This window comes from Thamnophis sirtalis, unplaced genomic scaffold (assembly GCF_051295495.1).
Source record: "Thamnophis sirtalis isolate CommonGarterSnake01/CBP01778 unplaced genomic scaffold, rThaSir2_p1.2 scaffold_9, whole genome shotgun sequence".
Lineage (NCBI taxonomy): Eukaryota > Metazoa > Chordata > Lepidosauria > Squamata > Natricidae > Thamnophis > Thamnophis sirtalis.
Window position 1 is genome coordinate 2283438 of NW_028261389.1, and position 27853 is coordinate 2311290.

General features: G+C 47.4%; 1 protein-coding gene across 1 annotated transcript in view; it reads right to left on the minus strand.

Annotated features, from left to right (window-relative positions):
- AHCYL2 (adenosylhomocysteinase like 2) overlaps positions 1 to 27126 on the minus strand; it is a gene marked incomplete at its 3' end in the record, with an annotated part of 55777 nt that extends 28651 nt beyond the window's left edge. The window contains 1 exon segment of the mRNA XM_087722443.1: positions 26748 to 27126. Within this exon segment, the coding sequence (XP_087578569.1) occupies positions 26748 to 27056 (309 nt within the window).
- Positions 27127 to 27853: the final 727 nt, after the last annotated feature.

A 27853-nucleotide genomic window follows, 5' to 3' on the forward strand; every position in this document is an offset into this window, starting at 1 on the left:
TTGTACTCAGCTGGTGGTCATTAGGCTCCTCTCCAGACTATAAAAAGGACTGCTTGTGCACACGCCCCTCTTGCAGAAGTCAACACATTGACTAAAAGTTGAAGAACTTTTGTAACTACCTTAGCAGGCTGGATTGCTGCCAAGGTTTGTCTGAGTTGCTCCAAGGTCTTTATCTGTTTGTTCTGCTTGGCTTTCAGCCACCGAGGTTTTGGTTTCTTGCTATTAAAGTACATTCCAGTTAAGCTTGTCTCGGCATTCGTTACTGGACGGAGGAGGGGGTCAGAACAGGTTTGCCACCCCAGATGAAAAATCTCACCCGGGCAGACAACGTTCCTCCATCTCATAACTTCTCCTCCCCATGAATGAAACTCTTCCCCCTCTGAATCTACCAGAGCTCAAAGCGGAATTGGATCACGCAAATTGGATTACGGCAGCTCACGGGATAACCTTTAAGTCACTTAATCCTCGCTTACTCATTCGGAGACGCCGAGCGAGCCTCCTCTCGGCTTTCTCTGAGACATGCGAGGCCCAGGGCAGGCAGTCCTCAACTTACAACCGCCATTGAGCCCAGAATTTCCATTGCTGCTAAGCGAGACATTTCTGGAGTGAGTTTTGCCCCATTTTTGCCCCATTCCACGAACCTCTCTCACCACGGATCGCTGCAGTTCTTAAATTAGCAGCACCGTTGTTAAGTGAAACTGAGTTCCCCGTGGATTTTGCTCATCCGAAGGGCGCCAAAGGGGACCCCCGGGATGCTGCGACCGTCGTAAATGTGAGCCAGTGGCCAAGCGGCAGAGTTGGGATCACCTGACCCCGGGGATGCTGCAACGGTCGTAAGTGTGGAAAACGGTCATAACTCATATTCTCCAGTGCTGTTCTCCCACTATAATAAACTGAATACGGCATAATAAACTGCTTGAATTCACAGCATCCAGAGTGTTGATTGCTCAAGAAAGCCGATCTTTTAGTGATTAATCTTCATTAAATTAAAATACTTCACTGCACATGTTTCATATAAGAAACCAGCAAGATGCAGGCTGTTGCTGCAGAACAATGGAAAAATCGGTCCTTTTTTCAATGACTCAGTCTTGGGTAAGGCTTTCGTAAAATGTGTGCGTGATTCACTCAATGTCTCATGCGTGTTAACTTCTGTTTCATGGTGTAAGGAGATAATAGCTATTTCTTCAAAGCCGAGGCTCAAAGGACTTTGGACTAAGACTGCCACAGATCAGGGTTTTTTTCCCCCCAGAATTAGCATTATTATTTGACCAGGTGACCCACGGAGAAGCAGGACAAGCCTACCCCCAACTAAGTATCTTAAAAAACAATTCAGAAGCTGTACAGTCATTCTCAAGTTACGGCCACGATTGAGCCCAAAATGTAGGTCGCTAAGGGAGAAATTTGTTAAGTGAGTTTCGACTTTCCTTGCCACTTTTGTTAAGTGAATCACTGTGGTTGTTGAAGTCCACCCATCTCAAAGTCATTGAGGTCTGGCTGGCTGGGGGATTCTGGGAGTTGAAGTCCATCTATCTTAAGGTTTCTGAGATCCGGCTGGCTGGGGGATTCTGGGAGTTGAAGTCCGCCCATCTCAAAGTCATTGAGGTCTGATTTGGGGGATTCTGGGAGTTGAAGTCCATCTATCTTAAGGTTTCTGAGATCCGGCTGGCTGGGGGATTCTGGGAGTTGAAGTCCACCCATATTAAACTTGCCAAGGTTCAGAAACCTAAAGACGGAAGTTACTTTTAGTAGTATCTTACAGGTGGAAAGAACATTGGAGATCCTCTAGTTCAGTGATGGGTGACGTTTTTTTCCTCAGATGCCGTGAGTGAATGAGTGTGTGTGTGTGTGATGTGATTGATATATATATATATATATATATAAAATATATATAAAATCTATTATCGCTGATAACGGATAAGAGCCTGTGGCCTAATGGCTAAGATTTCTGCCTAGTATGTAATATAACCCAGGTTCCAATCCCAGTAAGGGTATGGCTAGCTGATGAGAGCTAAATAGCTTGAAATAGATCTATACTAGTCTCCCTTTATTTATTTATCAGCACAAATAAAACACACACACACACACACACACACACATATATATATATATATATATATAGAGAGAGAGAGAGAGAGAGAGACATACATAATGCAACGCCCCTCTGCTGCCCCCCTGCACATGCGCACAAGCCCTCCTGCGCTCCACTCACACACAACCCACACATGCATGTGTGCTCCCCCGTCCTCCCCCTGTGCATGTGTGTGTGACTCCCCCCCCTATTTTGGCTTCACAAAGGGGGGGAATCTCCGGAGATCTGGGAAGGCATGGGGAGCAGAAAATGAGGAGAAAGGAAGCCTCCCCCCCCCCCCGCATGCACACATGTCTCCCGCATTCAGGGCAGAAACCTGAAAATCAGCTGGCCGGCGGAAAGTGCACGCACACGCGTGGTGGGGCTGAGCTGGGCAACGTCTCCCATGCCTGCAGAGAGGGCCCTGCGTGCCAGGGGTTCGCCATCCCGGCTCTCGTCTAATCCGACCCCCTGCTTGATTCCATAAAGGAGAACTTTTGATTTCAAACACAAATCTGGTAAAATAATATCTCAAGTCCTGGTGCAGACGATGCTCCGAAATCCATGTGACATATATATATATATATATATTCTCTTAGCCAGCCTTAGGAGACGATAGCATCAGTCATGTTCCTTCTTCCCCTGGATTTCTTGCGCTCTAAAGTGGGACTGTCTTTACTCGGATCTCACCTTTGTAAAAAATAAAAGGTGTTCCTTGTTGACGGTTACAGCCAGAACCTGGGAGTTATTTCACAATAACTGGATAAGATCCGCTTTCTTTCCCCGGTTGCAAATGATGTCTCAAATCAACATGACGAAGGACGGGTAGAATTTCCCCCCCACCCCCAGAAATGGGGAGAGAACTTCATTTTAATTGGAAACGGGTCTAGTAAAGAAGCTTTAAAAAGACCTCACAAAGCAAATTATATTCCGTTTGTCTTTTTCAGCCTCGAACAGTTTATATTTGTGTCCCATTTTCCCAACGGCGCTAAAGAGCGTTAACAATAAAATACAGATAATAACTAGCAGTTAAATCAAAATAAAGGATTCTAAAGGGGGGAAAAAACCCCAAACTAATTTGCCTGAGAAATTTCTTTTACAAACCAAGGTCCTCGACTTACGACCACAATTGAGCCCAAAATCTCTGCTGCTATGTGAGTTTTGCCCCATTTTGCAACCTTTCTCGCCACCGTTGTTAAGTGAATCTGGGTTCCCCGGTTGACTTTGCTTGTTCACAAGGCCGCAAAAGGGATCGCACGATTCCGGGAAAACTGCAAGCGTCATAAATATGAGTCAGTGGCCAACTGTCTCAATTTTGATCATGTGAACGTGCGGAATCTGTAACGGCTTGTGTGAAAAATGGCCACAGGGCTGCTGTAACCTGGAGCAGTCACTAAATAAACTGTAAAGATGTTATCATTTTTTTTATTCTTCTTTTCCCAATGTATTTTAAACTGTTTTTGTTAAAAATCTATACCGTGTATGGGTTCTGGGAAGTCGGGTGAGGGAAGGCTGGGGGGGGGGGGGCTGGGGGGGAGGGTGGGAGGGAGGGATATATATCAGGTTTGATGAGACCTGTTAGATTTTAATGTAATTTGACTCCACATGTATACTGTCTTCTCTTATATTTTCATTACTATTATTATTTTTTTCTTTAAAACTAGGATACGTTAAGTATATTGATATGAAGCGGAAATACACCAATGAGAGGAGGAGTGGGAAACAGAAGGGAGAAGAAAGATGGGAAGAGAGGGATAGGAGAGAGAAGGAGAAGGAGAAAGGAAGGGGAAGTAGAGTAGAAAAGGATGATGGAGGGAAGAAAGGAGGTAGGAGAGAGGTAGAAGAAAGAGGTGTATGGAAAGTAGAAGATCTAATATGTTAAGTATATTCTATATTGATATGGAAGCATAAATACCATCAACACAGAATGGAGTTTGCTCAGAAGCTGCAATACACCAATGAGAGGAAGAGTGGGAAACAGAGGAGAGAAGAAAGATGGGAAGAGAGGGATAGGAGAGAGGAAGAGTGGGAAACAGAGGAGAGAAGAAAGATGGGAAGAGAGGGATAGGAGAGAGGGTAAGGAGGGAAGATGAGGAGGATAAGGAGGAGTGGAATGTAGAGAGAGGAAAAGGAGAAAGGGAGGGGAAGTAGAGTAGGAAAGGATGATGGAGTGAAGGAAGGAGGTAGGAGAGAGGTAGAAGAAAGAGGTGTATGGAGAGCAGAAGAGCTAATAATGGGTTTTTATTTTTCTGGGCATTGTTGACAAGAGGAACTGATGTAATTATTAATTAATACTATATGATACTGGCTATGTATAGTATACATGTGATTGTATGTTATGAAAATGGAAATAAAAAATATTTTTAAAAAAAACACTAAATAAACTGTTGTTAAGTTGAGGCCTCTCGGTCTTCATCTACTTTTTAAACTTCCATTTCCACGTATTTCCTTACTTTTCCCATCAAACTATCTGGGGACTCAGCAGTTTTTCCAGGTGCTCAAAATATTATTGTTATTACAGGTTGACTTACGGCCACCGTCGAGCCTAAAATTTACGTTGCTAAGCGAGACATTTGAGTTTTGCCCCGTTTTACGACTTTTCTTGCCACAGTTGCTGGAGGAGGAGGAGAAGGAGGAGGAAGACTAAAGGTTGGCTGGGGAATTCTGGGAGTTGAAGTCCACAGGGGCCATTGTGTTGAGCCCCCCCCCCCCCCGGTTTCAAAACAACGGAGGCAGCAGTTCAAATTAAAATCTCTCTTCTTCCCGTCGACGGGCCGAGGGACCTTCCGAACACCCCACGGCAGCCGATTCGGGGAGGCAGGTGCCAATTTCCCTGCCAAAATCCGCCGAGAGGGACCCCCTCGGTAACAACTCTGCGGCAAGAGATTAAGGGAGGCAAACTCGCTCGCCCGACGATTCTGTTGCTATGCTACACGATGCTGCGCTTAACTTCCCACGCCTGTTGGAGCACCGGGTTACACATTAGTCTGCCAGGACACGTGTGTGTGTGTGTGTGTGTGTGTGTGTGTGTGTGTGTGTGTTAAGGAAGAGCTGAGCCTCAGCCTATGGGGCCTATAAGGGAGAGATCCCGGGCTTCCCACTGGAACAAGACTCTGCGCTGTCCCTCATCTTAATCAACTGTGAGTAGTATTTATTTATATTAATATATTTTTTATCCCGTCTTTATGGCTTTATAGGTCACTCAAGGCGGGGAAAAACAGACCTAACTGCCTTTTCTCTTCTGATTTTTTCCATTAACAACATTCTTGTCCTTAAGAAAGGGACTCTCCCAAAGTCATTCAGCTGGGTTTTGTGCCTAAGGTGGCACTAGAATTCACATCCCCTGGTGATTGGCCCAAAGTCACCTAGCTGGCTTTCATGCCTAAGGTGAGACTAAAATTCACCATCTCCTGGTGATTGGCTCAAAGTCACCCAGTAGCCCTTCATACTTAAAGCGGAACTAGAACTCCCTGTCTCCTGGTGATTGGCCCAAAGTCACCTAGCTGGCTTTTATGCCTAAGGTAGAGCTAGAATTCACCATCTCCTGGTGATTGGCTCAAAGTCACCCAGTAGCCCTTCATACTTAAAGCGGAACTAGAATTCCCTGTCTCCTGGTGATTGGCCCAAAGTCACCTAGCTGGCTTTCATGCCTACAGCGGAACTAGAACTTCCTGTCTCCTGGTGATTGGCCCAAAGTCACCTAGCTGGCTTTCATGCCTAAGGTGAGACTAAAATTCACCATCTCCTGGTGATTGGCTCAAAGTCACCCAGTAGCCCTTCATACTTAAAGCGGAACTAGAACTCCCTGTCTCCTGGTGATTGGCCCAAAGTCACCTAGCTGGCTTTCATGCCTAAGGTGGGACTAGAATTCACCATCTCCTGGCGATAGGCCTAAAGTCACCTAGTCAGCTTTCCTGCCAAAGGCTGGATTAGAACTCACCTTTTCCTGGTAACTGGCTCAAAGTCACCCAGTAGCCCTTCATACCTAAAGCGGAACTAGAACTCCTTTTCTCCTAGTGATTGGCCCAAAGTCACCTAGCTGGCATTCATACCTAAGGTAGGACTAGAATTCACCTTTTCCTGGTAACTGGCTCAAAGTCACCCAGTAGCCCTTCATACCTAAAGCGGAACTAGAACTCCTTTTCTCCTAGTGATTGGCCCAAAGTCACCTAGCTGGCTTTCGTGCCTACGGCGGAACTAGAACTCCCCGTCTCCTGGTGATTGGCCCAAAGTCACTCAGCTGATTTCGTGCCTATGGTCAGACTACAATTCACCGTCTCCTGGTGATAGGCCAAAAGTCACCTAGTCAGCTTTCCTGCCTAAGACCGGACTAGAACTCACCTTTTCTTGGTTTCTAGCCTGATTCCCATACTGGCTGAGGAATGCTGGGAGTTGAAGTCCACAGATCTTAAAGGTGCCAAGTTTTTTTTATTTAAAAAAAAACCTCCGATCAAGTGGAGGTTAAAAAATGCATAATGGTCACCTATATAAACGGTTTAGAACAGTGTTTCTCAACCTTGGCCACTTGAAGATGTCCGGACTTCAACTCCCAGAATTCCCCAGCCAGCATTCGCTGGCTGGGGAATTCTGGGAGTTGAAGTCCGGACATCTTCAAGTTGCCAAGGTTGAAAAACACTGGTTTAGAAGGACAAATTGGGGCTGTATCAGCTCCTTGAGATAAGACTAAAGACATATTTTAAATAAGGGGACGTTATCTAGGAAAGGGTGGGGTTTTTCCCGACACTGAACCAATTCCCCGGTGAGAAAGGTATCTCGATAACCCCTATCAGAGCTAAGAGCAAACATGTCACATCAAAGCGTTTTTTTTTTTAATCATAAATACCGAAACTCTTATCAGGCTTCGCCACACGGAGCCTAAAGTCATTTAAAAAATAAATAAAAATAAACACTGCGCTTCTGGTTTGCGCCTTTAAATATTTAATATTTACTTCATATATTTATTTCATATTTAAAAAGTCACTTTAACCATTTCCCTCCATGTGGGTTAGAAAGGTCGAGGAAAAGTGGCCTAGCGGTTAGAGAAGTTAGCGGTTCAAATGGGAGCCTTGCAAGATCATAACACGTACAGACAGGTAGTCCTCGACTTATGACCGGTCTCTTAGCCACCGTTTGAAGTTATGACGGAGTACGAAAAAGGGACCGAGGACTCAGATTTGAAGTCACAGGATTCCATTTCAGCACCCCAGAGTCGCACGACTGTGATTTATGATGTTTAGTATTTAGAAATTTATATTGCTTCTGGATTCCAGCAAAAAAAAAAAAAAAAACCCAATACAGATAGTCCTCAACTTACAACGGTTTGCTTAGTGACCATTCAAAGTTACGATGGCCCAGGAAAAAAGGGACTGACTCACGGCCATCGTCACACCTTAGGAACATTGCCGCATCGGCCACAGGATCGGCGTTCAGACGCTCGGCAAGTGACTCACATTTACGACGGTCGCAGCGCCCCGGAGGTCACGCGGTCCCCTTTAGCGACCTTCTGACAGGCCAAGTAAAGCTTGGATTCACTTAACAACCGAGTGACTGATTTAGCAAGGATCCACTTAACAAACGTGGCAAGGAAAGTTGTAGCCAGGATGCTGTAACCGTCATTAAGTGTGAAAATGTTCATAAGACACTTTTCTTTAGGGCCGTTGTGACGTCAAACGGTCACTAAATGAACTGTTGTAAGTCCGAGGACTAGCCGCAGACCAATTCTGCTGGAGGAAGACTTTTGCGTGCAGAGTTTAAAAGGTGTTGAGACTTTGGAAAAGAGAAACTGGGATGATTAAAGGCCTCAGGACTAAAACATACGAAGAACGGTTGCAGGAACTGGGTAGGTCTAGTTTAAGGAAAAGAAGGACTAGGAACATGACAGCAGTCTTCCAGTATTTGGGGGGGCTGCCCCAAAGAAGAGGGGGGGGGGTTTCAAATTATTTCCCAAAGCACCCGAAGGCAAGGCAAGAAACAACGGATGGAAACTAATCCAGGAGAGAAGCAACGTGGAATGAAGGAGGAAACTTCCTAACAGTGAGAAAAATTAACCAGTGGGACAACTTGCCACCAGAAATTGTGGGTGCTCCATCACGGGAGGATTCCAAGAAGAGATCGGAAATCCGTTTGTCTGTCGTTGTATATATAGCAGAGGTCTTCAAACATGGCAGCTTTAAGACTTGTTGGACTTCAACTCCCAGAATTCTCCAGCCAGCTCTGCTGGCTGGAGAATTCTGGGAGTTGAAGTCCACAAGTCTTAAAGTTGCCAAGTTTGAAGACCCCTGGTAGATAAGGCCTCCTGCTTGAGCAGGGGGTTGGACTAGAAGACCTCCAAGGTCCCTTCCAGCTTTATGTGACTGATTAATCGATGCAGCTGTGACCAAGGGCTCCCCATGTGCCTCTCCATCTTTTAAAAAACCAGAACTTCACTCACATGAATCCTGTTTTTTTTGTTGCCTGGTTAACACCAGGTGAAGAACAGGTAGAGAGATTAACCAGGTGGTTCCTTCAGGTGTGGCCTTCTCAGGTGCATTTGAGAGGCATTATGACTTCATGTTGTTGGTGGCTTTGATCTTCGCACACCAAGGATCAGCCTTCCCGGTGTAAATCCTCTTCTCTCACTATAAATACCTTCCAACCAGGTGGCATATCAAGAAGACGACAAGGTGTGTGCCAGCTAGAACACCTGAGCTCAGGTATGCCAAGCCCCCCCCCTGCTCATTTGAGGCTGGTATTTTCCCAGTCAGGTGGCCCCAATAATTGGGCTTCATAACTCAGCTTGTTTTGGAAAGAGTTAACACAAACTTGGGGGGGAAACCCACAAAGAGAGCCAAGCAATTAGCAATCCATTGTGTTATCTGCCTCCTCCAGTGATCACAGCTAATGACAACCAAGAATTTCTATAGAGTTTAGAACTCGACTTACAACAGTTTGTATCATGACACATCAAGTCCACCCATCTCAAAGCATGCTGGATGGGGAATTCTGGGAGTGGAAGTCCTCCCATCTCAAAGCATGCTGGATGGAGAATTCTGGGAGTTGAAGTTCTCCCATCTCAAAGAATGCTGGATGGGGAATTCTGGGAGTGGAAGTTCTCCCATCTCAAAGAATGCTGGATTCTGGGAATGGAAGTCCACCCATCTCAAAGCATGCTGGATGGGGAATTCTGGGAGTTGAAGTCCTCCCATCTCAAAGAATGCTGGATTCTGGGAGTGGAAGTCCTCCCATCTCAAAGAATGCTGGATTCTGGGAGTGGAAGTTCTCCCATCTCAAACATTCTGGATGGGGAATTCTGGGAGTGGAAGTCCTCCCATTTCAAAGAATGCTGGATGGGGAATTCTGGGAGTTGAAGTTCTCCCATCTTAAAGAATGCTGGATTCTGGGAGTGGAAGTCCTCCCATCTCAAAGCATGCTGGATGGGGAATTCTGGGAGTGGAAGTTCTCCCATTTCAAAGAATGCTGGATGGGGAATTCTGGAAGTGGAAGTTCTCCCATTTCAAAGAATGCTGGATGGGGAATTCTGGGAGTTGAAGTCCTCCCATCTTAAAGCATGCTGGATGGGGAATTCTGGGAGTGGAAGTTCTCCCATTTCAAAGAATGCTGGATGGGGAATTCTGGGAGTTGAAGTCCTCCCATCTCAAAGCATGCTGGATGGGGAATTCTGGGAGTGGAAGTTCTCCCATTTCAAAGAATGCTGGATGGGGAATTCTGGGAGTGGAAGTTCTCCCATTTCAAAGAATGCTGGATGGGGAATTCTGGGAGTGAAGTCCACCCATCTCAAACATGCTGGATGGGGAATTCTGGGAGTGGAAGTTCTCCCATCTCAAAGAACGCTGCATGGGGAATTCTGGGAGTTGAAGTCCTCCCATCTCAAAGCATGCTGGATTCTGGGAGTGGAAGTCCACCCATCTCAAAGCATGCTGGATGGGGAATTCTGGGAGTTGAAGTCCTCCCATTTCAAAGAATGCTGGATGGGGAATTCTGGAAGTGGAAGTTCTCCCATTTCAAAGAATGCTGGATGGGGAATTCTGGGAGTTGAAGTCCTCCCATCTCAAAGCATGCTGGATGGGGAATTCTGGGAGTGGAAGTTCTCCCATTTCAAAGAATGCTGGATGGGGAATTCTGGAAGTGGAAGTTCTCCCATTTCAAAGAATGCTGGATGGGGAATTCTGGGAGTGAAGTCCACCCATCTCAAACATGCTGGATGGGGAATTCTGGGAGTGGAAGTTCTCCCATCTCAAAGAACGCTGCATGGGGAATTCTGGGAGTTGAAGTCCTCCCATCTCAAAGCATGCTGGATTCTGGGAGTGGAAGTCCACCCATCTCAAAGCATGCTGGATGGGGAATTCTGGGAGTTGAAGTTCTCCCATCTCAAAGAATGCTGAATTCTGGGAGTTGAAGTCCTCCCATCTCAAAGCATGCTGGATGGGCAATTCTGGGAGTGGAAGTCCACCCATCTCAAAGCATGCTGGATGGAGAATATTGGGAGTTGAAGTTCTCCCATCTCAAAGAATGCTGGATTCTGGGAATGGAAGTCCTCCCATCTCAAAGCATGCTGACTGAGGAATTCTGGGAGTTGAAGTCCACAAGTCTTAAAACCACCAAGTTTGGAGATCTCTGGCTTAGAACATAGAATCTTTGGGCTGGAGGGGACATGGGAGGGCTTCCAGGTGACCACGCCCCTGAGAAAGGGGACAGGATCATCTTTCACACCACCATTGCAACTTCCCTGTGGTCCCGGGATCAAAATCCCAGCTCCTTAAAGAATGTCGCCTTTTCAAACCTGTCCCTGTTTGATCCAAACAGCTCCCCATTTTGTTTGATGAGCAAGAAACGGCTAATTTCCTTCCCATCCGTGCTTAGCACCAATAGGGAAGCTAGATTTACAGAGATGAGACAGACAGATAGGGGGAAAAAAAGTCCTTGAACCAAGCTGGAAGTATCCTATCGGCACGGCAAGCTGACTCCCCGATAGGCAGGCTGGCAAGTGGCTTATCTCACGGCTCGGCCAATCTGAAAGCCCGGGATAACAGATAACCTGGCTTGAGATGAAAGAGGGCACGGATCAATAATTCACCAGGGCTCTATTATGATGGAGAAAACCTGCCAAGGGAACAAAGGGGCACCCAGCCTGCCAGGCTGGCACGGAAAAGGAAAACACACACAGACGGGGCACAGAGAACAATCGGTGCCTTTTCTGCCCGATTCGTCAGCCCGACACGCGGAGGGGATGGCAGGGAGAAAAATACCGGGAGAACAGGGCGAGGGAGGGGGGCGGGGGGGGGGGGAGACAGGCAGCTTGCTTGAGGAATGCCAGCCAGGAGGACAAACACAGATTGTGCAGCTGGGGTGCCATGGTTCCCATTTGTTTCCCTACCATCTTTTCACCAATAGTTCGGAGAGTTTGAGTAGGACAATTGCCCTGAAAAAGGAGAAGTAAACTGGGGGGGGGGATTCTGGGAGTTGAATCCCACCCCTCTTAAAGCATGCTGCCTGGGGGGATTCTGGGAGTGGAAGTCCACCCATCTTAAAGCATGGCTCTACTTTCCACTAAGGATGCCAGAAATTCGCCTGCAGTGTTTCTCAATCTTGGCCACTTGAAGATGTCCGGACTTCAACTCCCAGAATTCCCCAGCCAGCATTCGCTGGCTGGGGAATTCTGGGAGTTGAAGTCCGGACATCTTCAAGTGGCCAAGGTTGAGAAACACCGTTGTAGGTGCTCCAACACTGGAGATTTTTAAGAAGGTTGGAGATCCATTGTGTGTCTGCCTCCTCCTCTTCCTGCCCAAGCAGGGGGTTGGTCTAGAAGACCTCCAAGGTTCCTTCCAACTCCTTCCTGTTCTAATAATCTACTCTGTTCGATTCCTTTCTTATCCTTATTCTACCTACATTCTTTGTTCTGCTCCTTTTACATTCTATTCTATTCCCTTCCATCTCTTTTTAGCAGAGCATATGAATACAGATTTCCCCCCCCCCGCCTTCCTAAATTCGAAGAGAAGCAGCGTGCTTCCTTTCTAGGAGCTGTATAGTATTAACGCTGCTCTTGGCAGCTCCCCATGGGGGCCCATTTCCTAGCACAGAGGAGGGAGGAAAACGATGCCAGCCTAACCACCGATGAAAAGATACTGGCTCCAGACACAAAGGTTACACCTGAAGGCAACCGGTTGGCCTGCCTGCCACAGAGGTGGCATTGAAGTGACAATGGTTGTCAAGGTTCCTTTTCAATTGCCACTACGCTAGCCTGAAGTGCCCCCCTCTGAGCCCCCCCATTCAGGAACTTCCCACTGTTTGGCTCTGCTAAGAAGCTCCAGGTTTTGTCAGGGAGACAAGAGATAATGTACTCCCTCCTTGGGAGTTTTTACTGCAATCCTCTTCTCCAAAGGATTCGGCGTAAATACGGAGGAGGCCAGGTGGAAATTAAATCCAGAAAGAGAGCACCAGTCGAATGGTGGAGGGAGAACTCAGGTAGTTGGCGGAGGGAAATACAGGTAGTCCTTAGCAGTAGCAGTTAGACTTATATACCGCTTCATGGGGCTTTCAGCCCTCTCTAAGCGGTTTACAGAGTCAGTATATCGCCCCCAACAACAATCCGGGTCCTCATTTCACCCACCTCGGAAGGATGGAAGGCTGAGTCAACCCTGAGCCGGTGAGATTTGAACCGCCGAACTGCAGAACTGCAGTCAGCTGAAGTAGCCTGCAGTGCTGCATTTAACCACTGCACCACCTCGGCTCTTATAAGACTTGACTTACAACCGTTTATTTAGCGACCGTTAATAGAATAGAAGGGAATGGGGATAGGATAGGACAGAACATGGAATAGAATATATAGAAGAGAACAGAATATAGAACAGAAGAGAACAGAGACTAAAAAATAGAATACAGAACACAGAATAGAATAGAATGGAATGTAGAATAGAAAAGAATAGAACAAAATATAGAATAGAGAATAGAATAGAACACAGAATGGATATGTAGAATAGAGAATAGAATAGAGAATAGAATAGAATAGAATGGAATGGAACAGAACGGAATAGTATAGAATGAAATGGAATGTAGAAAAGAAGACAATATAGAAGAAAATAAAGAATAGAACAGAATACAGAGTAGAATGGAATTGAATGTAGAATAGAAAAGAATAGAACAAAATATAGAATACAGAATAGAATAGAACACAGAACGGATATGTAGAATAGAGAATAGAATAGAGAATAGAATAGAATAGAATGGAACAGAACGGAATAGTATAGAATGAAATGGAATGTAGAAGAGAAGACAATATAGAAGAGAATAAAGAATAGAACAGAATACAGAGTAGAATGGAATTGAATGTAGAATAGAAAAGAATAGAACAAAATATAGAATACAGAATAGAATAGAACACAGAACGGATATGTAGAATAGAGAATAGAATAGAGAATAGAATAGAATAGAATGGAACAGAACGGAATAGTATAGAATGAAATGGAATGTAGAAGAGAAGACAATATAGAAGAGAATAAAGAATAGAACAGAATACAGAGTAGAATGGAATTGAATGTAGAATAGAAAAGAATAGAACAAAATATAGAATACAGAATAGAATAGAACACAGAACGGATATGTAGAATAGAGAATAGAATAGAGAATAGAATAGAATAGAATGGAACAGAACGGAATAGTATAGAATGAAATGGAATGTAGAAGAGAAGACAATATAGAAGAGAATAAAGAATAGAACAGAATACAGAATAGAATGGAATTGAATGTAAAATAGAAAATAGAAAATAGAATAGAACAGAATAAAATGGAATATAGAAGACAATATAGAAGAGAATAAAAAATAGAACAGAAAACAGAATAGAATGGAATGTAGAATAGAAAATAGAATAGAAAGGAATAGAACAGAATGTGGAGTAAAAAATAGAATAGAACGCTGTAACGGGCATTGGCTTCTAATGGTGCATTTTAAAAATGGTCTTATTTAAAATGAATCTGTGCTGCTGGACCTGAATCAAATTTGACAGCTACGTTCAGACAGATTTGCCTCCTGGTGACAACCCTGGACAAACATCACACGTGGCCAGATGTCCTCCTATCCCCCCACCCCCACCCCACCCCAGGCTCTGCCCAGGACCACGCTGAGCAAGCCGTGGTTTAGGGCTGCCTTCGGTAACGCTGCCTTCCTCCCCTCCTCTACGTGAGGCCCAAACCTCATGGTGTCAAACAGGGGCCTGGTGTTTTTAAAACTATCCACTCCCCCCCCCCCCACACACACACACCTCAGCTCCCTGGGCTGGGAAGTGGCTCTCAGCACGCAGGGAGGACTGGGACATGGATGGGGGTGGGCCGTTTTTAAAAGCTTGGATGTATCTGGCCACTTGGGAGTCCTGCAATATGTAACGAGTCCTTTTATGTAAGCCGCCCGAAGTCCTTCGGGATTGGGCGGCATACAAATCTATTAAAATTGCAAAATTGCATGCAAGACAAGCGGCTGTAGGAATGGAATAAATAAATGGTGTCCTCGGTGCTCTCTGAGCCGAGTCTGCTTTGCCAACAGACATTTTATTACCCAATTAGGTTACATCATCAGAGGTAGTCAGTGTGGGGCTTACACCCTGGTGACATGCAAGAGCTTGCCCTGCCAGTTTTGCAGGAGATTGGGGGGGGGGTGTCCCCCGCGTTGGGGCCTGGACTGACTGTATCTTAACAGGGAACAAACCCCAAACTCAGACGGGTGAAGTTACCGTGTTGGGAAACAGCTGCAACAGCCTCAGGGAGCATCAAGGACTCCACAGTTTAACTGCAGGACAGATATTGAAGGACAAAGAGATAGGGAGGGATGAATAGGAAAGAGAGAGAGAGAGAGAGAGAAAGAGAGAGAGAGAGAAAGCGACAAAGAACTGGAAAAGGAAAGAAAGGAAGGAAGGAAGGAAGAATAGGGAGGAAGATAAAGAGGAAAGCAAGCAAGCAAGAATGAAGGGAAGAAAGGAAGGAAGGAAGGAAGGAAGGAAGAAGAAAGGAGGGAGGAAAGGAAGAAAGAAAGGAGGGATGGATGGATGGATAGGGAGGAAGAAAGAAAGAGGGAAAGCAAGCAAGAATGGAAGAAAGAAAGGAAGGAAGGAAGAAGAAAGGAGGGAGGAAAGGAAGAAAGAGAAAGGAAGGATGGATGGATAGGGAGGAAGAGGGAAAGCAAGCAACAATGAAGGGAAGAAAGGCAGAAAGAAAGAAAGGAAGGAGGAAAGGAAAAGGAAAAGGAAAAGCAAGGAATCAGGAAGGAAGGAAGATAAAGAGGGAAATAAGGAAGAAAGAAAGGAAAAGCAAGCAAGGAAGCAAGAAGGGAGGGAGGGAGGCTAGCAGCAAGAGAAAGAGGGAAAGAAGGAAGGAAGGAAGGAAGGAAGGAAGGAAGGAAGGAAGGAAGGAAGGAAGGAAAAAAGAAAGAAAGAAAGAAAGAAAGAAAGAAAGAAAGAAAGAAAGAAAGCAGTTGAGGGAGGGGATGGCTAGCCCCTTCCTAAAGCTCAGGGCTTGGGCAGGATGACTTGACACGGGTCAAAGGTCGCAAGGGTTCCGTGGAGGAGACTCTGGAGCAACCCAGTTACCCATCCAGATGTTCTCACCTGGCCAGCCTGCCTTGTCCAGGAACCTGCCTGCCAGCTGGAGGAGGAGATGCAACTACTGAGGAATTACTGTCAGACTGGGAAGCTGCTGGGTTCAACTTCTGCATGTAGAGATTATGGGGTTTTGTTTTGTTTTAAAAAAAGAAGACGATGCCGAGGACCGAATGCCTTTTCCTACTCAGAGCTGGGCTCCGGGTGCTAATTTCACAGGATAATTCTCCGGTAAATAAAATAGGCGCTCAACTCTTTTGGGGAAGCTGTGGAAGGATGAGAGAAGCAGGGATCGGATTTGAAAACCCCCCTGGCCTCTGCCATCCCCTGCCCATCCAAGGGCTGGGCATAGGAAAATGGGCCCCGGCTCAGATAAACCCTTTATCTGGGATAAGACAGGCCATCCGAGAGGGGGTTCTTGTCTCCCAGGCATGCAAAGAGGGGCATCCTGGTAGTAGCTAAGAGGGAGCCAACTCCACAAAAGGCAGGCAGGCCTCTTCAAAGGAGGACAAGAGGGTTCCTTTGTTGGCTTCTCCCCGGGATCCCTCTGGATCATTTAAATCTGGTGGAGGTAACAGGATGAGAAGGGAAATGCTTCCCTTTAAAAATCCACAGCAGGGAGCTGAAGCCGATGCTTAGTACAATTAGGGCAGATGGCGGCGGGGCTGAAACGGCCCACTTCCTTCCTGCAAAAATGAATATTCAGTATTCAAGGGGAAGCAGGAACGGATGAGCTAAGGAAGGGAGGGAGGGAGGACTGTGGTGGCACAGTGGCTAGGCCATGGTTTGGGTGGAGGGAGGGAGGGAGGAAGGAGAGAAGGAAGGAAAAGAGAAATAAGGAAGGAAGGATGGAAAAGAAAAGAAAGGAAAAGAGAAGGAAGGAAAAGAGAGAGAAGGAAGAAAAGAGAAAGAAGGAAGGAAAAGATGGATGGATGGATGGATGGGAGGGAAGGAAGGAAGGAAGGAACGAAAAGAGAAAGAAGGAAGGAAGGATGGAAAAGAAAAGAAAGGAAAAGAGAAGGAAGGAAAAGAGAGAGAAGGAAGAAAAGAGAAAGAAGGAAGGAAAAGATGGATGGATGGATGGATGGATGGGAGGGAAGGAAGGAACGAACAAAAAGATGGATGGATGGATGAGAGGGAGGGAAGGAAGGAAGGAAAAGAGAAGGAAGGAAGGAAAAGATGGATGGATGGATGGATGGATGGGAGGGAAGGAAGGAAGGAACGAAAAGAGAAATAAGGAAGGAAGGATGGAAAAGAAAAGAAAGGAAAAGAGAAGGAAGGAAAAGAGAGAGAAGGAAGAAAAGAGAAAGAAGGAAGGAAAAGATGGATAGATGGATGGATGGGAGGGAAGGAAGGAACGAATGAAAAGATGGATGGATGAGAGGGAGGGAAGGAAGGAAGGAAAAGAGAAGGAAGGAAGGAAAAGAGAAAGAAGGAAGGAAGGAAGGAGAGGAGAGGGAAGGAAGGAAAATAGAAGAAAGGGAGGAAGGAAGGAAAGAGATAAAAGGAAGGAAGGAAAAAAGAAAGGAAGGAAAAATGGATGGATGAGAGGGAGGGAAGGAAGAAAGGAAAAGAGGGATGGATGGATGAGAAGGAAGAAAGGAAAAGATGGATGGATGGGGAGGGAGGGCGGGACATAGATCAACAGACAGTTCGAGAATGGCAAAAACAGACAGACACATAGAGATACTGCCGTTGTTTAGTGTTTCTCAACTATGGCAAATTTAAGGGGTGTGGGCTTCAACTCCCAGAATTCCTCAGGCAGCCCTGGGGAATTCTGGGAGTTGGAATTCACACCTCTTCCAGTTGCCGAGGTTGAGAAACAAGACCCCAATGGGATGGTATAAGCCAGGGGGTTGGACTGGAAGACCTCCAAGGTCCCTTCCAGCCCAAGGATTCTACTTCCACTGCACAAATGTCTTACTTGGAAGCAAACAGAACGGAATAGAACAACAGAGTTGGAAGGGACCTTGGAGGTCTTCTAGTCCAACCCCACTGCTCAGGCAGGAAGCCCTCTACCACTTCAGACAAAGGGTTGCCAAATTTCTTCTTAAAAACCTCCAGTGTTGGAGCACCCACAACTTCTGGTGGCAAGCTGTTCCACTGGTTAATTGTTTCCATTCTCGGGAAATTTCTCCTTCATTCCAGCTTGCTTCCCTCCTTGATTAGTTTCCATCCCTTGCTTCTTCAAGGGGCTTTGGAGAAGAGGTTGACCCCCCCACCCCTTTGGACTCAATTGTGGTCGTAAGTCGAGGACTCCCTATATTCTCTGCAAACACTTGATGGCAGAAGCTCAACCATTTAACTGCAGCAAACACACCCAGAAGGGCAATGGGTTCAAGAGCCTTTAACCTCCAAAACATTTGTATATATATATCTATATCTGAGATCAAGTAACAGGCAGGATTTTGAGTGACGGCCCGTATTTGACCTCACCCATCCATTCCAGGGTGTCAAAAGAGTTTGCCCAAAGGCAAAGTGTTCATCACACATATAATTTCTGCAGTTATCAGCAGAGGTTAACGGGTTAATGTCACTTCTGGCAGGCAACGAGGTACAAAAATAACGTTAACATCAGCAGAGTTCAAGGAGCAGCAAAGAGAGAGAACCTCCGAGGGCCTCGGGATTGGGCGGCCTATAAATCTTATTAATAAATAAAAATAAATAAATTGATCGATCACTTTGTTGCTTGCATGTGCAAATTGCCTGTGTGTCCAATCACACTTGGCCAATTCTATATTCCAGTGTTTCTCAACCTTGGCGACTTTAAGTCCCGTGGACTTCAACTCCCAGAATCCCCCAGCCAGCAGAGCTGGCTGGGGGAATTCTGGGAGTTGAAGTCCACGGGACTTAAAGTCGCCAAGGTTGAGAAACACTGCTATATTCTACTAGCTGATAATCCATCGTTGCCCTGGTATTTATTTATTTATTTATAGGGGGGAAATATCTGGACCAAACGTCATTTCTGACAATGTCCCCTTTACCAGAGGGAGTCCCCTTGTGGAGTACTGTGAAGCCATGGCAACTCTACTGAGCTGTACAGTAGAAGCCATTTTACAGCACAACAGGCTGCATCTTAACAGAACACACACCCCCAAGGGATGTTAGGGGTGTCTTGGCCCCACAGTATTTTTTTTCCAGAGAGTAAGTCATCTGTATACCAAGTTTAGTTGAAATTGTTCAAGGCATTCCAGAGTTATGCTGGAACACACACACACACACAGTGAAAGTGAGAATGAGAGTGAGAGAGAGATTGATTATATATAGATATGGATATTGTTGTGACTCAGCAGAAGTCTCCTGTGAGTCTTTTCGGGATGCAAGATTAACAATGCAGCTGGGGCTCGTTAGTGGCGGCTTCTGGTGATAAAAGAATGGATGGTGCCACGGCCTGGTTGCAGGAGTCAACGTTCATTCAACGTTCATCGGTCGTGGTTTGTTTGTGAGAGACACTTGGAGAAGTGATTGGCTTTCTGTAACCCTGATTCAAGGAGACACTTGGAGAAGTGCATTGCTTTGTAAGAGTTTTGTTTTGCATTCTGTTATCTTGTCAGAGACTTCATTTATGTTTATTTTTGGGCTCGCAGCCAGTCAGAGCCGAGGACTGATAAAGTTCTTTCCCTTTGAGTCTGCCTGCCTGTCGTCTGTTAACGAGCGGAGAAGGGGGGACAGAACAGATATAGATATATGGATGGATAGCTAGATAGATAGATTCTATTTTCCTCCCCTGAAACAGATACAAGGTATAGAAAAGCTAATCTTTCTACTGCTGTCTGTTCTAGGACAACTTTTAAGATACTGGCTAGGGAATTCTGGGAGTTGGAGTCCACCCATCTTAAAAGTTGCCAAGTTTGAATGTTCTAGGTCTTCCTTCCATCCTTTTGATTAAAGATTCGTGTATCCAGTTAAGTTCTGGTAGTCTAGGGCAGTGTTTTTCAACCTTGGCAACTTGAAGATGCCTGGACTTCAACTCCCAGAATTCCCCAGCCAGCATTCGCTGGCTGGGGAATTCTGGGAGTTGAAGTCCAGGCATCTTCAAGTTGCCAAGGTTGAAAAACACTGGTCTAGGGACTCCACACTTTAATATAATTAATTTTAAGGTCTTTTATCCCCCTCTCCCCCTCCCCGCCCTTAATTTATTTTATGTTAGCATGTCTAAGCTGGCAGCAGGAAATGGAATCCACTGGATTTCCATTCGGATCACACGATGCAGAGAGATGCAAATGCTTGGCTTTTCTCAGCCACGAGTTCTGAATCCCCCCCCCCATTTGCAAGATCATCTGAAGCAGATTTTTTTAGCTTTGGATTTATTGAGGGTTTTATCAGGACAAGTTTTCTGTTCCTCAGCAACCAGACCAGGCAACAGAGTTTGCTCTTAGTGACAGAACGATTTCAATCAAGAGCCTCCTTGCCCTCTTTCGACGTTCAGTCCCGAGCAATGCTTTTCAGAGCGGATCTACATTTTAATTCCAAACCGCCGTGCCGCATCAATCTTTATTCCACCAACTTTGACAGGCGTTGTGATAGCCAGGAAGTGTCCATCACCCCGCATTATAAATTAATATTTATTCCTTCTATAACCACAGCGGTTCAATTGGGGTTTATAAATTAACAGGATGATGCCAAAATGTTCACTTGTATTGTTATGGATGACCCTGGGCCAAATAGCAATAGCAGTTAGACTTATATACCGCTTCCTAGGGCTTTCAGCCCTCTCTAAGCGGTTTACAGAGTCAGCATGTTGCCCCCAACAACAATCCGGGTCCTCATTTTACCCACCTTGGAAGGATGGAAGGCTGAGTCAACCCTGAGCCGGTGAGATTTGAACAGCCGAACTGCAGTCAGCTGAAGTAGCCTGCAGTGCTGCATTTAACCACTGCGCCACCTCGGCTCTTGATTTCTGCTATAGATAACGTGTGGCAAAATACCCCCCCCCCCTGTTGTGGCCCTCCAGCGGTCAGCAGAGCTGGCAGCAGATTCGGACAGTGAGGAGGTTGGGGAGGAACCTGGGCCAGTCCTGGAGTCTGGGGGAGGCTCTGATGAGGGCTCTGTGTCGGAGGCAGAGAGGGGTTATCAGCTGCCTTCGGAGTCGGACATCAGTGAGGCAGAAGAACAGCTGGAGCCTGTTCCCAGTGGGCGCATGGGCAGAGCTGCCAGACGAAGGGAACAGCTAAAGAACAGGAGTCGACTTGGGAGTAAGGCCACAGGTGGACGGTGAATGGCCCCTCCCAGAGGGAATAAAAGAGGAGCGACAGGGGAGTGGAGTTTGCAGGAGACAATCAGTTCACTTCATTGGTTGGTGACTCTCCGAGACTCCTTGCCAAGTTTTGCAGATATATCGGCCTGGCAGCTCTCCAAGCCAGATAAGGTCTGTGACTGCAAATCCTCCCTCGAAAGACTTTGTGAATGAGCAGAATTCACAGACAATTAATAAAAGGGTTTTTTGTTGGGACCAGGAGTTGGCTTCATGCTCTTGGGAAGCCTCGCTCAGAACACCCCAAAGGCTAGCTCAGCTCAATGAAATATTCCAGGGGTCTCCAAATTTGGCAACTTTTAAGACTTCAGACGCTGGCGTGGGAATTCTGGGAGTCGAAGCCCACAAGTCTTAAACGTTGCCAAGTTTAGAGACCCCCTGGGTTATTTAATAAACTAAACCAAACCAAATACAGGAGTCTTTGTGATGCTGGTTATTTTAATAAGCACAAACCTTGGTTATATCTTCTGTGAAGGTTTCCCTGTCTGTCTGCCGCCAGGACATTTTATTCGATTTTTATCAACATCCATCCAAATGGGGACAATTTCTTCTTCAAAATGTTCTACCCTTCCAGATTCTGCAACAGCTTTGTTCCCTAGGCCACCCGTCTGGTAAACTCGCAAGATTTGTTTCTGTCGCCGAACTAGACTGTGTGGTTTCTCTGGGTCGTATAATATATGTAAGTATAGGCATAATTTTTGAATTTATTTTATTTATTCTGCCGTGTTTCTGCAGTGTATGTGGGAGGTGGTGACCCTTTGAGAGCTTTAATGTATGCCAATTAGTGTGCATTCAAAGTGACAATGAAGTTATTCATTCTCTTATCTATCTATCTATCTATCTATCTATCAATCTATCTATCTATCCATCCATCCATCCATCCATCCATCTATCTATCTATCTATCTATCTATCATCTATCTACCAGTATCTATCTATTTATTTATCTATCTATCTATCTATCTATCTATCTATCTATCTATCTATCTATCTATCTATCTATCATCTATCTATCTCTATTATCTATCTATCTATCTCATCTACCAGTATCTATCTATCTATCTATCTATCTATCTATCTATCTATCTATCTATCTATCTATCTACCATATCTATTTATCTATCATCTATCTATCTATCTATCTATCTATCTATCTATCTATCTATCTATCTATCTATCATCTATCTATCTATCTATCTATCTATCTATCTCATCTACCATATCTATTTATCTATCATCTATCTATCTATCTATCTATCTATCTATCTCATCTACCATATCTATCTATCATCTATCTATCTATCTATCTATCTATCTATCTATCTATCTATCTATCTATCTATCTTTATCTATCTTTATCTATCTTTATCTATCTCTATCTATCATTTACTATCTCTACCCATTTGTATCTATCTATCCATCCATCCATCCATCCATCCATCCATCCATCCATCCATCCATCCATCTATCCATCCATCCATCCATCTCTATCAATATACATCCATCCATCCATCCATCCATCCATCCCTCCCTCCCTCCCTCTCTCTCTCTCTCTCTCTCTCTCTCTCTCTCTTCGGAAGGTCGCAAAAAGGGGTCAGCTGACCCTGCAACCGTCATAAATATGAGCTGGTTGCCAAGCGTCCAAATTTTGACCATGTGACCATGGGGATGCTGCAATGGTGGTATGTGTGAAAAACAGTCATGGGTTTTTTTAAAAAAAACTTCACTCACTCACGGAATGAAGGGTTTTACATCTTGCACTCCCTGTATCCAGTAAGACAGGTAGGGAATGCAAACTATTTTTTTGCCCTAAGAGTGATTTTTAACCAATAACCAGGTGACATCAAAAGAACCACCTACCTAGAGCAATCCATGTCAAAAGCCACTGAAGGCCCTACCCACCCCCCAAAAACGGTCTATCCAACCAAGAACAGCCCTTAAGACTCATGATGTTCCCTACTTGGGTCATGAGACGCCTGCAATAAATCAATCACAGAGCACCGAGGACCCCATACTCCTCCTCCTACCTTCTAGCACTGATGCTGTTACCTAGTTGGGTAGTGAGATGCCTGCAAGAACACCACCAAGCTCAGAAGGCACCCAGGATGCCAGAGTCCCAACTCTATTAGCCCAGCAGCTCCCATAAGGCTCAGCCAGCAACGCCTGACATTTCAATGGAAGCAATGGGCCCATATGGACTTCCGAAATCTAACTGGCTATTCTATTTCCTATCCTATCCCTTATTCTATTCTATTTCCTCTTCTCTTCAATATTCTCTTCTATATTCTAATTCAATTCTATTCTATCTTCTATCCTATCCTATTTAATTTCTATTCTTCTGTATTTTTCATTATTCTATTCTATTCTCTATTCTTTTCTATTCTTTCCCACTCTGTTCTTTCCTATTCTATTCTATCCTATTCCGTTCCTATATATTCTATTCTATTTTCTCTTCTATATTCTAACCCTGTTCTATTCATTAAATGGATCAGTGTTTCTCAACCTTGATGACTTTAGCCCAAGGGGAATTCTGGGAATTGAAGTCCCCCCACCCCACCTTAAAAGGTTGAGAAACACTGAACACCAATTGTCTGGAAGTTGAGTCACAGTTGAGTCCTTTTTGGTTTGACACGTTTCGCTGCTTATCCGAGTAGCCATTCTCCCTTCCTCTTCTTACTCCAAAGTGCACGTAGACTTGAAATTTCAAGTATATGGTGCTTTAGTCTATTTTGCGTTGCAAAAGGCATTCTCGGACTGCCTTGTTAACCCTGAGAACCAGGGGGGGGAAGCAAGATAAGACCCTGTCTTATCAGGCAAAACAACATTCCTGGACCGAGAAAACCACTGTTTTATCTTCAGTTATTCAACGGCCCGCAATCCTTCTTGAGGCACCTGCTTTCCTTTTTCGCTCCGTTTAACCTGGGAACGAATTCTGCAGAAGGGGCTGGGACTCAAAATATAAAGTTAGGATGACTTAAACAGAACAACAGAGTTGGAAGGGGCCTCGGAGGTGTTCTAGACCAACCCTCTGCTCAAGCTGGAGACCCTAAACTATATCAGACTAATGGCTGTCCAGTCTCTTCTTGAAAACCTCCAGTGTCAGACAGAGCACCCACCACTTCTGGAGGCAAGGAGTCCCACTGGTTAACTGTCCTCACTGTTAGTTCCAGGTTGCTTATCTCCTTGTTTAGTCTCCACCTGGTGCTTCTTGTCCTGCCCTCAGGTGCTTTAGAGCAGTGTTTCTCAACCTTGACAACTTGAAGATGTCCGGACTTCAACTCCCAGAATTCCCCAGCCAGCATTCGCTGGCTGGGGAATTCTGGGAGTTGAAGACCGGACATCTTCAAGTTGCCAAGGTTGAGAAACACTGCTTTAGAGAATAGGTGGGCCCCCTCTTTTTGGGAGCAGCCCCTCAAATATTGGACCACGGAAGGTTTGAAGGCTCCCTGAGTTAAATATACGGTACTCAGATCTCTGTTTTTCTCTGCTTGGGTTGCAATGAAGTGCAAGGGAAGAAAAACTAGACGATCCCAAATATAGATTCCCACCACAACATGCCTTAGAATCAACTAACCACCATGTAATTTAAGGGAGAGCAAAACTGAAAGAGGGAGGGAGGGATTGGCCCAAAGTCATGCAGCTGGCTTTCATGCCTAAAGTGGGACTAGAACTCACTGTCTCCTGGTGATTGGCCCAAAATCACCCAGCCGGCTTTCATGCCTAAGGTGGGACTAGAACTCCCAGTCTCCTGTTTTCTAGCCTGGTGCCTTAACTGCAAGACCAAACTGGCTCCCTCTCTTAACCCAGAGCCATAATGAGACATATACATTGAATAAAATCCATAACGTACATGCCTAAAATTGCTCTTCACTCTGAGCTAGAAGACGTATTGGGGTGTAGAAAGGAAGCTTCTGAAATAACGGGGGTCCCTGCTCCCAAGAGGAGCCGGTCCATGCTTCGCACACAGAAGCCCCTCGGGCACAGCCAATGCCCGCAACAATGCCAAGCTGGGGGCCAGGAAGCAGGGATGCTTTTCCTTCAGAGAAGGTGCCGAGGGCCACACATGGCAGGAGAGAGGGGGGGGCAGGCTTTGGCCACCCAGAGGGGGTCACTCAAGGGGGCTACCAAGAGGAGGGGGGAGAGAGACTGGTTTGATCTCAACTGGCCATGTTCACCCTGATTCCTAGGAGGAAGGGGGCTGCAAGACCCCCAACTTCTCCCAGGTGAAGGCTGCAGAGAACAAGACTCCCATACCCTCCCCAGGCTGCAAAAATCCTCAAACCGCCCCCCCCACTCGACACTGGAAAGGACCCCAACCACCGTAGCCTGCAAAGACCCTCAGATCCTCCCCCAGACTCCAAAGAAAGACCCTCAATGCCCCTCCAGGCTACCAAGGGCAAGACCCCCACGCAATCTCCCCAACTGCAAATACTCTCGACCCCCTCCAGGCTACAAAGGGCAAGACCCCCCCCCCGGTCTCCCCCCAGGCTGCAAAGACCCTCCCTCCTCCCACCCACCCATGAGCCTGCAGAGGAGAAGACCTCTGATGGCCCCTGTTGCAAAGACCCTCCACCACACCCCAAGGCTGCAGAAGGCAAGACCCCCAACCCCTCCAGGCGGTGAAGCCCCCCCCCCCGAAAGCTCCCAGACTCCAAAGAAAGACCCTCAATGACCTCCCCAGACTACAAAGAGCAAGACCCCCGATCCCTTCCGTCTGCAAAGACCCTCGACACCCCAACTCCGCAAGTCTGCAAAGGACAAGAGCCCTGATTCTTTCCAGGCTGCAAAGACCCTCGACTCCAAAGAAAGACCCTCGATGGCTCCCCTGAGCTGCAAAGGGCAAGACACACACACACCCCGATCCCCCCAACTGCCAAGACCCTCGATCCCCTCCCCATGGCCCTAGGCCCCTCCAGGCGGCAAAGACCCCCGAACTCCCCCACCCTCAGACTCCACAGAGCCTCAATGCCCCCCCCTCAGGCTGCAACTCCCCCCCAGTCTGCAAAAGGGAAGACCCTAGAACTCCCCCCCCCCAAGAAAGACCCTTGATGGTCCGTCGTCCCCCCCCACAAAGGACAAGCCCTCCCACCCCCCCAATTGCAAAGGCCCTCGCCCCCCTCCCCCAGAACCACAAGGGGGCAAGACCCCCGATCTCCTCCCCAGGCTTGAAAGACCCCCCCACCCCACCCAACACCAGGAGCTTCTCTGGGGACCCTCTCCCCCTCCCCTCCCGGGGGACTACAACTCCCATCATCCCCCAAGGGCAGGAGGGAGCCCTTCTGACAGGGGACGATGGGCCCTGTAGTCCCGAGAGGAGGCGACCCCCACTCCCCTCCTGGGGACTACAACTCCCATCCCCTCAACCCCCACGGGCAAAGGGAGGGAGGAGTGGGGGGGGAAATCCCCTTCTGACAGGGGACGATGGGCCCTGTAGTCCCGAGAGGAGGCGACCCCCACTCCCCTCCTGGGGACTACAACTCCCATCCCCTCAACCCCCACGGGCAAAGGAGAAGGGAGGAGTGGGGGGGGAAATCCCCTTCTGGCCGGGGACGATGGGCCCTGTAGTCCCGAGAGGAGGCGATCCGCCCTCCCATCCAAGCGACTACAACTCCCACCACCCCCAACGGGCAAGAGTGGGGAACCATATCTGGTAGCCCGGCGGGTGGGTGGGGGTGGGGGCAGGGGACGATGGGCCCTGTAGTCCCGAGACGAGACGACCCCCACTCCCCTCCTGGGGACTACAACTCCCATCCCCTCAACCCCCACGGGCAAAGGAGAAGGGAGGAGTGTGTGGGGGGGGGGGAAATCCCCTTCTGGCCGGGGACGATGGGCCCTGTAGTCCTTACCTTCTTGACGGTGCGCGGGGCCTCCGTGACGGTCCCGTCGGGGCTGACCAGCGCCTCGCCCAGCGGCCCTCCCGCCCCGTCGCCCCCGTGGCCGGCCAGCCGGAGCGGCGGCTCGCAGCGCTTCATGGCCGAGGCCTGGGGGGCTTTGGTCGCAGCCGAGCCGGGGGGCGCCGGCGCCGCTTTCTCGCTCGCCAAAGCCGGGCCGGGCGAGCAGGGCCCGGGGGCGGAGGCGGCGGGGGCCTTGTCCAGAGGCCCGGCCAGCTCCTTCAGCTCCACGGCCGGCGGGGCCGCCACCCGCACCGACATCATCCCCGCAGCCGCGCTCGGCTCGCCCGCCCGTCCGTCCGCCCGCCCGGCTCCCTCAGGCTGGACACGCCCACCGGACACGCCCACCCCCGCGCGCGGGGCACGCCGGGAAACGAGTCCCGCGCCCGCCTGGGCAGAGCGGCGCCCGGGCCTTCCGAGACTGCTGCTCCCGGCGGGCTTTGCGCGGGGGAGGAGGCGGCCCGCGCGAAGGCTCTTGGGAGGCGCAGTTCGGCGCTGGCAGCAGGGAGAGGCGCTTCCGGAGCGGCCGGACTGCAATTCCCAGGAAGCGCCGCGGCCTTGCTGGAACTCCATTGGGCGCTTCGGGGTGGACTGGGGGGGGGGGTGCTTGGAAGGCTCAAATGGGTGCTGGAGTTGGAGGACTGCCTGACCCATCCATCCAGGACCCATCATCCTTTCCCTTGCTAGCCTGCAAGGCTGATGGCCATCAACATCATCATATTTTCTTTCTTTCCGTTCTTCCTCTTCTCTTCTTTCCTTCTTTCTTCCTCTGCCTCCTCCTCCACTTGTCCTCAACTTACAACCTCTTCTCTCTCCTTCCTTCCTTCCTTCCTTCCTTCCTTCCTTCCTTCCTTTTCTTCTCCTGTAATTCTTCCTCCCCTTCTTTATTTGCCTTCATTCCGTCTCCTTCCTTCTTTCTCCCTTCTCTTCTTCATCTCCTGTCCTTTTTTTTCTTCCTCCTCCTCCCCCTCCTCCTCCACTTCTAGTCCTCGCCTTACAACCCCTTCCTTCCCTCTTCTGCTGTAATTCTTCTTCCTCCTTCCTGTTTCTTCTCATTTGCA